Below are 12058 nucleotides of genomic sequence, written 5' to 3'. Positions count from 1 at the left end.
CTGCAAGAGCAAACAAAATCACTGCAACAGGAATCCAGACAAACTTGAGGTCTTAACCATTCATTGAGCTTTGTGGCATTAGCTGTTTAAGCAGTTGGACAGCCCCACCTTTAGCTCCTTAGTGGAATTAAATTCATGTTTTGTTGTCACCTCTGATCATTCAGTTGCTTCAGATGTTCCTGGAAGATGCTACTTTATAAATATCATTTACTTAAAACTTCAGGACTATGGACCTGCAGTTTTTAGATTTTTATAGAATTATTTTCTTCTGTATACCTAAAGACCACACAGAAATGTGTACAGTTGGGAAAGTTTCGTAACTAAAGGACAGAGTGGGAAGTTTTGGTTGTGACAAAACTAGTGGGGTCATACTGTATATTACAGATATGTACCTGAGGTTTCATCCGGGGGTTCCACCTTATATAATATCCCACCCAGAGCTCTAGGTGGCGCATGCTGGCTACTGGGTAAAGGACATGATTGGAGTAGCTTCCATAAAGAGGATTAGTAAAGTCTTCCAGCTGGCTGTTTATATAGGACCACAGTGACACTGTCTTCTTAGGAAGATTCTGCAAGAGGGAAAAATTGGTAAAGATCTCCTATCATATCAGCTGCTTGAACCTCAGGTGAAACTTGTGTAGGGTTGTGTGATCATTAAAATTAGGATGCTGTAGATAGGATCAGTGTTCATTCACATGAGTAGATCCAAAAACACTGGCTCCAAGGCACCCTCTTCTAGTCTTCTCAAACACGTGTATCACACACTTGTCCATAGACAAAAAATAAAACTGCTCCATATGATTAAATCAATACTATTCAGAACAGCCAAAATAAAGAACAACCCAAAAGACCACCAACTGATGGGATATACACAATGGAAGGTTATTTGACCATGAAGAGGAAGTGTGTGGTATGACATAAACGTTGCAAATATAGTAATGAAAGGGGGCAGACACAAAGGTCACATGGTGAATGATCCCATTTATATGAAGTGTTCACAAGTAGCCATCCATAGAGAAACCTAGTCAGTATCTGCCCAAACCTGGGAGAACATGGATTAGCAGGTGTGTGATGAAAACTGCTCTAAATTAAATGGTGATGGCCCACAATCCTGTGGTTATACCATTAGATTATCACTTTAAAAGAGAATTTTGTATTTAAATGTTAGGATTTAAGACTTAAGAGTAGTTTCTCAAAAGACTGGCAGTAATTAGAATACTGCTGTGGTATTTGTGACTATCTAATAACTCACAATATACTGAAAGCCTACCATGCATGGAAATATATCCAGTATAAAGTATAACACCTGCAAGGTACAGTCTAGGAAGAACTTAATTTTCACAATAGTAAACACCATCACCCTGTTTTTCTGAAACAGAAATGAACTTAGGTGTTAGTGAGTCTAATACCTGAACCTGGTAGCAGGGCTTTTCAGTGTTAAGTCCTGTCCCATAATAACCTACTTTCTGACAAAGCTTTCAGAATGAAAGTTGATGTGCATGAGGGCTCTCTACCAATACACTAAAAGTGATACCTCTACAGAGAGTGGTTCTTTTGTTTTGCTGTAGCAGGATCGAACCCAGCACTTTGAAGAGCTAGGCAAGCACTCCAGCACTGACCCTCTATTGCTCCAGCACCTTCACATTTATTTTGAAAGGGTATGTGTTTAAAGGGCTGGCTTCAGACTTGTGGTCCTTTAACCTTAGCCTCTGGGATATCTGGGATTGTAAGTGTGAGCCCTTATCCCCAGTTTATGGGTTGAAGGAATCCTAATCTGTCTGGTGAGATACTATATAACCAAATGCATGCCAAGTGAGAGTAGAGATCATACTTTACCTCTTTCCCCCTCTGCTGTTCGCTGTTACAAAGGAATGTTCCAAATAAACAGCTGTACAAGTGGTCCAGGATGGTAATGAGAAAATACTCATTGAATTCAAATGCGGTAGGGAACTGCAAATTGAGCACCACAAACTTGAGACATTTTTCATGCATCTGTCATGAGTAGATCTTTCATAATAGTACTTAGATTTTAAACTACCTAAGCCATCAGAGCATTATTTGTTTTCCTTTCCAAGGTAGAGTCTTTCCCATGCAGCAAGTACTGAATGGTTTTGTGTTTGCTCTGCTTTGACCTTATAGTTGCCAGTCACTGATTTCTGACATGGAACAGTTCTGATATTCTTTTCTTTTAGTTTTCAATATGTCTAAGAATTAAAAGTAACAAATGTGCCCAGAAAATATCATAGGTATATACACAGAAGTATCAGCTATACAGCTGTGCAGCTATGCAGATAACTTGTAAGTCAACCTACTTGTCTTGTGGAAGAACAGGTTCTTCTAATTCACAACTGGAAGCATTAGTCCAACTCAGAATTCACCCTCAGTGGGTATCTTAATTTTATACAAGCCATTTTTGGAGGGCTATCAAAGGAATTAAAGACAGCCCAGAAGGTAGTAAAAGGTTTAATTGAACCCAATCCTATTAATATCACAAAATCATTCAGAAACTTATTTGTACATAAGCTTGTAAAACATTCCACAATGACCTGGGAAATACTGCCTTGGTATTTTAGAAAAAGTCTGTCAACCTCACTAAAATCTATGGGGACATGTAGTTTATTGCTACTCCTTCTTGACATAGGTAATTAACATACTGATGAGCTTTCAACATTTCTAAAAATCATGTCCCCATCCTACCCAAACAGCACCCTAACCAGTTCCAACTCTCAGGTGACCTAGTTAGGGGTTAAAGTCTACCAATCCAGACAGCTGGGCCGTATCTTCTCTTATTTGTCTTACTGGCATACATATCTCTCCAGTGACAAAAACTCTACTCCTGCTAAGACATTCTCAAACCCTGCAATTGTGTGTCCTATCATGAACCTTTCTAGACTTGAGTCATTTATACAACTATCTCAAACAAACCTGCTGCCTACAAGGCTGTTATAGGGTTTTTAATAGCTCCATGATTGACAGGGGCCAAGTCATCCCTGCTTTACATGTTCTACCCCAACACTTCTTCCTTTAAAACATAAAATGGCTCAAAATAATGTTTATTTTTGGCTGGAATTTGATGTAGTTTGTTTCTTATCTTTCTTAGCAAAGAAATTCAGAACTCTCAATGAGCAAAGGACTTTATTTCAAAGGAGGAATCTTTTTCATTTGTATCAACGCCCTGGGCCAAGATGCTACTAGAATCCAAGTGTTTATGAATTAATGTTTGTTACTATTACCCTAAAAGACAAGTTTTAGTACCGAATAATAACAACAGCTATTATCTCCAGGATTCTATCCAAGAATCATAAGTCAACCAGGACCACTCTAAGCTTGTGATGTGTGGTCAGGGTGTTAGCAGATGACGTCTTACCTGTCTTGTCATTTGCCAGACACAGTCAATAAACTGAAGGAAAACAGGTGACCTGTCTGCGTCAGCATGGTTCTTATCTCCATGGCCAACTCTCTGAAGCAAAGACAGTGAAATGTCACACAGACGATATTGCACTTAGTAGATTTCCTATTTTCTGAAAGTATAATTTGGTCAGTATTTTTAATTTCTTCAAAACATCTTTTGAAAGTGTTGCAAAGTAGAAAATAACTCTACCAAGCAGAAATATATTAACATTTTCACACATGAAAACTTCAAGAGGATTACTTTAATAAATGAAACCCAGACTCTAAAACAAAGTAGAGAAAATCCTTAAGAGTCCAGATTTCTGACTTAAAGATTTAACGTCTCTGTGGTAAGACGTTTCTTATGGACAGTCCCCTGGGGAGGTGACCTTTTTATAGAACTATACAGCACAAATCTCTAGAACTTTCAGAAGTACGTGGATCTACTCTTCACACAAACAGATTCCCACCATGCAATTGAAAATCCCAAAGCAGGAATTCATTCAAAAAGTTGGGGTATACAACTTCTGGGGCAGGCTTCAATATAAAAAGATACTGTCATAATCCTATGATGTTACTCTGGTTCACATTTCCCAGTATGCATTATTGGTATTCCTGGTGCAAGTGAGTACTGCTGTTGTGTCCAGCGGGGCAGTGGGGATGGCCACAGCAGACTCTTCTATCCTGCTAGATGCTCACTACTGAAGGAAGAATGTTCAGTTTTCTTACACAAGTATCATTAACAAAGCAGGAAAAATTAATGTTACTAAGTAAACATTTTAATGTGACAAAACAGAGAAGATACTCATTTCATTTGCTATTATCCTGTGCATCAGGAAGAAACAAAATAATATTTTAATCTAAAGTATGGATCATAAGACTTGAAGATTTGATGATGTTTTTCAAAAATGTACCATTTTTCCTTAAAGTGAAATACTATGGGCAGTATTTGTTACTACTCAAATGAAGATCAGAGTTTTAGTGGCCTTATCCACTTGCCTATGCCCCTGATACAATGTGACAAAGCAACACATCAGGAGGCTCTGTTTAACTGGGAGCTAGTATTTTTTGTAGAACAAAGGACAAAAACAGATTTTTTTTTTTCCTGGATTCCACAACCTCTAAGAAACCATTATCTGGAAGTTTTGACAGATCTCAAAGCATCCTTAATTCTCCAAAAAGGCTACTAAAAATACTGTCTACCTACATTGCAAAGGAAAATTTTTCTGACCCCAGATTTTTTTACATGATTATTTTAGTTCCAAATTACTTCAGACCTTGATCTATATTGTTAATACTACTTTATATAACTGAATTAGTATCTAAACCACTCATTTTTCATACAAGCCCAAAGGGAAAGCTAGCTTCATTTAGAGGGACAGCTGAATTTCTAGGCAGCGATTACAGAAAAGACAAGATCAGACACCTAACAAATGCGCTACTCTGGGTTCAGACTGCATTAAGAATATACTAACACTTTACCAAATATAGTACTTCTATGACCTCACTTGCTTAGGAAATGGCCAAATTTATACCTTGCATAAGATGCATGTGGAACATTAAAAATGAAGGCTCAGGATGGCTCAGTGAGAAGAGTATTTGCCACAAGAACGTCAGACCTGAGTTTGGTCTGAACACCTAAGTTACAGTTAGGCATAATATGCATGCCTATAATGCCAACATGCAGAGACTGAAATGGCAGATCTCTTAGTTTTGCTGGCTAGCCAGCCTACCCCAAATCTGTGTGACCTCCAGGGTTAGTGAGGGACCATGTCTCTACATAAGAGTAAAGTAGAAGGTAACTGAGGAAGCAAACTGACCACCCCTGAGCTGCACACGAATGTGCATGGCCATGTGAGCACACAACGACCAACCCCAGTAAAATGAAGGTTCTTTACTCACTAGTTGGAATCTATGTCCAAAGCTCAGCCATTCTTTCTCCACAAGGACTTCAAATCCTCGTATGGTTCGGTAGTATCCATCCAACATGAGCATGGCCAGGGAAGTGAGCTGAGCTGTGCGATCCCATCCATCACTGCAGTGTACCACCACAGACGTCTTCCCAGACTCGACCTTGTCAGCAATCCTAAGAGCCCCTGCAAGAATGAGCTGAAAACAAGTTTTAAAATGAAAGTTTTTTTTTAAAGTTAAACACTTCTTAAAAGAAGAAACTAATGCAGTTTGGTTAGATATGTGACCTGTAGAGACCGAGAACTCTGTCAGTCACATGGAAAGAAACATCAACCAGCAGTAAAAAGGAGGCAGGGGCTGAGGCTCATGCCTATAATCCCAAGAGTCAGGTTGAGGACTGCCTGGAACTTGCCTCAAAAACAGGAAAATAAATGAAAAGCATCATATTAAATGGGGTTGGGGTTGAGGACATAGGAGACTGGAATTGGAGACAACATGGAAAGATGGTCAGAAGTGAAAGGCACTATCATCTGGAGGGTGGGTAGAGTGCAGATGGATGGGAAAGAGGAAGACAAGCAGCAGAAACGCACACATAGCATAAGATGCGGCTACTTTAGACCTGAGTGTGCACACTGTCATTGGCTCCACTACTCAGTAGGGCCTTCCTACTAAGTTCAGTTTCAAGAGCCAAGGTAGACAAAGGGATGGAGACTTTGAGAAAGAGTAGTAAATACACACCTTAATGTGTTCCAGCCAGTGTGTAGATTCTAAGTTAGACAACCAGTGAGTTTCTTCAATGGTGGGGTACACAATCTCCTTAAGCTTCCGTAATGATTCTCTCATAACATGGATATTATGAATATCCAGAAAAACGAGTTCTGCATTTTGATAGGCATCTTCACTTTCATAACCTCCCCCCTTTGCCTGCAAAAGAGGGCACATACAAAATCATAAATGAGTGCATAGCCATCTTTACATATCCATTACAAAGTTCCATAAAATACCTAAAGTGTACAAAATAAGACCACTGCTGTACAGCAAGAAACCCTGTGGGAAGCGTGGGTAGCTCGGGCCACCTGGAATAAACACACGAGCCTTACACTATTTCTGAAACAGCCTGTGCTAGTACATTAGTTATGTGTCATCCCTAAGTATAATCAGCATTTTAAAGAAAACGTCCTCTGAGCATATCAATCTTATCCATAGCTTAACAAAAAATTTCCTTCAAATTTACTGAAATAATCAATTATAAATTCTATATAAAATAATCCCATATTGGTCTACCCAAGCTATTTCTTTTCATATCATTTCACATATAATTAAACCAACAAAACTTACTGTAGCCATACTGATTTCCCAGTTAGTCTTCTATTGCTGTGAAGGACAAAGGACTGAAGGACATCTCTGAGGAGGGTTTACTTTCCTTCTAGCTTCAGTTTCACTGGCAGGCCCCACATTTCTGGAGTGTGGTGCTCACCATGGGAAAGAGCATGGCAGAGGAAAACCATTCTCCCATGTCAGCCAGGAGAAGGAGAAGGGGGGGGGGGGCAGAGGCCACCCCTCAAAGGGGCATCCCAAGCAGCCTGAGCCCCAGCCAAGCTCCACCTTCTGTACTCTACAACTTTCCAAAATCTAAAGTTTGACTCAAAAAATGCATTAACTCATTGGTCAAGTCAGAGCTTTTATTTCTCAAAATGTCCTCATGAATACAGTAGCTCTTTCCATCCAAGTTGACAAGATTAGCAGCAATCATAGTTTGCTTACACTATACGCAGCTAATTCATTTTAAACTTAAAAAGGTATAGCAGAATCCCACTGATACTACTATCCTCAAATCTATTAAAAAAAAAGAAAAAGAAAGAAAGAAAATAAATGCTTTTCAAATCAAGCTATAGCAGGGAAAGAGAACTAATTTCCCCAAGTTTAATATTACATTTTATGTTAAAAATTCCGTCTTTCCTAACTGATATATAATCAATCACACTTCATGGAGCCTTAACAAAAACAAGTAAGGACACTAGAGCAACTACACTAATGTGATCATGACTGATACCTGAGTTCAACTCCAAACTAATTTTAAAAATTGGTCAGATTTCTAGTCTACAGAGTAATATATATTCAAGACTGTCACAAAACTTAATGTCAAATGTCAATAGTACTTATTAACGATGACAAATTCTGAAGAGTGTGAATGGACGAGATGGTTTAACATGGTATGTCACCCACAGGCTGTGTGTTGTATACTTGCTCCCTAGCTGCTAGTATTATTTAAAAGATTGCTGGAGGATGTTTACAATGTGAGGCCTCACTAGAGGAAGTAGGTCTCCCAGCATGCCTCAGGGAGTAAGTGGCATGTGCTCAGAGCACCAGCTACTGCTGCAGGATATAAAAAGTCACTAACAAAGTAACTCTAAAACTCAGGATAGAGAAACTTGCAAAGCAATTTTGTTGCAACAAATTTCAGAAAATGTAGTAGCTACTATACAGTCCCATCACAGAACCAGGAAGAAATACTTCAGAATACATATGGCAGTAGCTACTTTATAAACTACAGAAACAGGATGGAAAGAAATACTCCAGAACCCACAGCCAGGATGGGCTGTGAATACACTAAATGCTCACATTCTCCATTAAGTTTTTTTTAAGGCATCTAGATGAGAAACCAGAAAGCATGAAAATCATTTAAAACTGAACTCTGATTAGCTACTTTACTAAGTCTTAGAATACCACATATGGGCAGTGCAGGAAAGACTGCCAAAAGCCCCAAGGCTGACTGCCATCAGTGAATGGGAAGCAACATTGTGCAATGGATATGATGATCTTAACCCAAGCCAACCTAAGTCACTTGGATCCAAGGGTCAGCAGTGGCCCACAGAATGAATGGAACCTAAATCTGAGTAAACTTCAGGTTCATCTCAGATTCAGGGACAAAATCAAAGCAATCCACTATGATGTCGTCAGTAGCATGGAGGGAAGGCTGAATAGGCAAGAGGAGCCCACACACAAGACTCCCAGGACACTCTGAGCATGCTAGTCTGGGATATGAGTGGAAACTGTGGAGTGAAGAGCTGCACACCTGTGTAACAGCATAAACATTGTGTGAGGAATGCAGGGCAAGAAGAGTGGCCACTCCAGGACAGATGGGGGCTCCATGGGGTCTGGAGCAGTTACAACGATCTAGGTGTGAAAACTTCTCCTCCTACACTTGCTGCAACAGAGTACATACGTGGTGCTAAAGATTTTCCCAGACTGAGGGGTGCGCAGGCAAACACGAGATCACCAACACTGCCTACCACAGCCGCTGCCTTCTAGTCCTTTTTCCTCAGAGAGCTAAGTCTGACGCCTGCTTTTATTCAGTGCGCAGAATTTAGAGAGGAAAATCAGCACTTGCTGGAGAACTCATTCGACTTCTTGGCTATCAGGTTCATTTATGCATCATTTTCTATAAAACATCAAGAAGGATGGCGTAAAGAGAGAAGACTGTTGGTGAGGAGGAGCAGTGTGTTCAACGGTACGAAGAAAAGATCATGATAAAACCTGTCTGTGGGGGATATTTGCTTGATGGTTGGAGTACAGATGTAATTCAAATGATGCATAAAGTTTTATGAGTCTGCTTTTGAAAATTGTAATTTTTTGGCATTCAAATTATTAAATACTCACTGAATGAAAGAACTCTGCATTACAAAATCTTTTAGGATGAACTTGGAGTTTTAGCCTGAATGCAGTCTATCAGTTTAGCTCACAAGAAGGGAATAATAAATGCAGTCTTGGAAAGGCTAGAAATGAACTTAATTAAGCTTGCATAATCAACTCAGCACAATATGATCTCTGTCATTACCTCTGTTGGTCTGACCACTATTTTACAGACAAACTCAGCTGACTTGAGTAACACCATACTAGTGACAACTAATTAAAAGAACACCTTACCTTATTGGCAACCGCATTGACACTTGGCCGAGCATCAAAGATAAATATTTTGTGAGACTGGGCATTGGAGTCCATGATGGCCTGAAGGTACTTCTCATCTTCTTTGCTGCGCTTCCCACTCACTCCAACCATGGGCTGGCTGCAGCGAGTGACTGTGGCTTGACTTTCAGGATGAATCCAGGATAAAACCTTCATGAAAGGACATGGTGACATACACCTACTGTGTCCCTGCTGCCAAGCCTCCTAGAGAGCAGTCTCTATACAGATGCCTGGCAGGACAAGCTCAGGACCCTTCAGGGTACCAGGAAAACATGCCACCCTCATTTCTAGCCAAGTCTGCTTTAGAGAGAATTACCTAATTCCTAATCAGACATTGTTATCAAACTCACTGATTATTGAGAAGTCTTGTCTTAAGAAGTACATTAAAACAGAGCTCAATAAACCCTGCTTGATTTTTTTATTACTATATCAATAAAACTGTAAAGTCCTCAGAATCTATGCATTTGCAACTAAAATCATTTCATCTGCTCTTTTGAGATAGTTATATATGATAAAATGTAGTTTCCTACTTTCTTGGACTCACCATAACTAAAGAATATATTAAGATATAGAATGATAACCAATACACAGAGCAAATGTCTAAGTTAGGAGCCAGCAATACTGTTTTAACGTCAAAGTTTAACTTGGTATGTAATATCCACATATAAATGCTGTGGCTTATCACCTTGGACCTGTGGATATACCTACTCAGCCTACTTACTGGGATCCGGCCCCGTGACCTAAAGGATGCCACTCTCTTTAGCTCCTCATCAGGAATGTTTGCTGGCACAACCAAGAGGGCAGGATATGTGTCACAGAGTTCATAGCGTTCATTTATCTTTGTTATTCTCCAGCTTTCATTTGGAATTCCCTACACATGACATAAAACACAAGACAACCTGTGAGTTAAAAATATAACAGACACTAGGACAGTAGCCACCTAAGCCAGTTTCACCTATCTCTACTACCCACATCTTAAAACTGTTCAAATAGTGATGGCCAGGATTTTACGAAGACACATTTTAATGTGGGGATCTGCAGTTACATGGCACCAGATGTAGTATTAGTAAGCCTGTTAGTTCACTAGATACTAACAGAGTGTGCATGTGAGCCTGTGCTAGGCACATCTCGGGGAGGAAGGGAACAGACAGATAGCAGTATCTGCTCTCCCAGGTCTCACAGGAGCCCTCAGGCCATTATTAGACTGATTTTGCTGCTATATAGAGATAGGTATGCATGCTTTAAAACTTTCTCTGGTTTCTAGCACTGTCAGGAAATGTTTTTATTTCACTTCCACTTTTGCAGGATATAATTGCTGGTAAATAGTTACCAAGTAGAATAGTTAATTACAACCAGGTCACACAATCCTCTAGCTTCTGCTTTTGAAAAACAACCTGCCAGCCAAACTTTTGCTTTAAAAGATAATAATAAAAAGAAATCTACTGCTACTACTATTATTACAACTACCACCACCACCACTACTACTACTATTATTATTATTATTATTATCATTATTATTATTATTGTGGGAGGTGGGCAGGAAGAGTAAAGGCAGGTACCATAGCCCACCTAGAGGCCAAAAGAGTTATGTGCAGCTGGTTTTCAGCCTCCATCTCGATGTGCATTTGGGAGATTAACTCTGGTCTCCAGGCTTGTGTGCCATCTCACCAGCCCAAGATAATCTACTTCTTCTAGCTACCTTTAAAATTTTGTGGGTTACTCTATGTCTATGTGTGAACTTCTTTATAGTAATCTGATATTAACTCATGTTATTCACTGTACAAACTGGTTAGCTTTCATTGCTCAGACTACCACTAACTTACCTATTGAAACACAGTTTTGCTTGCACTGTGTGACTTCAAATCCTACCTTCCACAGTAATAACTATGGTATCGTGGACAGATAGCTTAACCTTCGCATGCTTCAGTTTACCCATGCTATGCAGATATTTCGTATCTTTACACCATGCTTACCACATGGTTTAGTAAACAAAACCAGTATGCAAAATGTTAGTAACACACAGAGCACACGCTAAGCAAATTCTTCTCTTAGCCTCCCTTCACTCACTCATTCAACAGACACAGTCTGTGACATAGCAGGCACTGCTAATCCTGATGACATCATCAGTGAGAAACTAGTCAGTACCTTCCCTACTGCAGCACAGGCAGTAACAATACCAAAGAAATAACAGATGATTCCTTCAAAAAGACAGACGAAAGAGCCTCAACAAAGAAAACCACATGTGCCATTAATAAATACTCATCAAATGTAAATGCATCCAAATGGAGTGGGACCTATCTGAGAAGCCATCAACAGTAATTAAACTTTGATCTATATGTGGCAGGGAGACAGAGCTCAGTAGGAGAGTTTGCCCAGCACAGGTGAAACCATGAACTCAATCCTTACAAGCACCCACACAGACACCAAGTTAAGAAGTAAAGTAAGGGTACTAACTAAGGTAGGTCACATGCTGCCCTTAGCATAAGGGAATGCATCTCTCTATCCTCTGTGAAGAATAGAACTCAAATTAGAAGCAGTACAGTTACTGTTTTATTTCATAAATTATAGAATGCCTAAAATGAAAAAAATGAAATGAATGATATTACGACAAGTTTACACATACTGATCCCACTTTCAACTTTATAGTGAACAAACATTTTTTTAAACAAAGTGATACTTATGAGCTAGATAAAGACTCATAAAGGATCACTAGTGTATTCTAAAAAGCAACTCAAAGGAAATGAAAAGAAACCCACCAAACCAGATTAGCTTCCAGTTAAAACAAAACGAA

At 39.4% G+C, this 12058-nt stretch overlaps 1 protein-coding gene across 19 annotated transcripts in view; it reads right to left on the bottom strand.

The window, feature by feature from the left end:
- Nucleotides 1–12058, bottom strand: part of Mtmr2 (myotubularin related protein 2) — a 61637-nt gene that overhangs the window by 3522 nt on the left and 46057 nt on the right. For 11 of the 19 annotated variants that reach the window (XM_006510677.4, XM_006510683.3, XM_017313693.2 and 8 more), the window contains 7 exons: nucleotides 9989–10138; nucleotides 9229–9417; nucleotides 6040–6225; nucleotides 5293–5499; nucleotides 3368–3460; nucleotides 1837–1950; nucleotides 393–569 (listed from right to left, as the gene is read on the bottom strand). In XM_006510677.4, coding sequence (XP_006510740.1) covers nucleotides 393–569; nucleotides 1837–1950; nucleotides 3368–3460; nucleotides 5293–5499; nucleotides 6040–6225; nucleotides 9229–9417; nucleotides 9989–10138 — 1116 coding nt within the window. Of the gene's footprint in view, nucleotides 1–392; nucleotides 570–1836; nucleotides 1972–3367; nucleotides 3522–5292; nucleotides 5500–6039; nucleotides 6226–9228; nucleotides 9418–9988; nucleotides 10139–12058 lie in introns of all 19 variants that reach the window. The other 8 variants (XM_006510676.4, XM_006510682.2, XM_006510679.2 and 5 more) reach the window with 3 other exon arrangements.

Source organism: Mus musculus, chromosome 9 (assembly GCF_000001635.26).
Source record: "Mus musculus strain C57BL/6J chromosome 9, GRCm38.p6 C57BL/6J".
In the NCBI taxonomy this organism is placed as follows: domain Eukaryota; kingdom Metazoa; phylum Chordata; class Mammalia; order Rodentia; family Muridae; genus Mus; species Mus musculus.
Note: the sequence above shows the minus strand (reverse complement) of the source record. Positions and strands in the feature narration are given on the sequence as shown.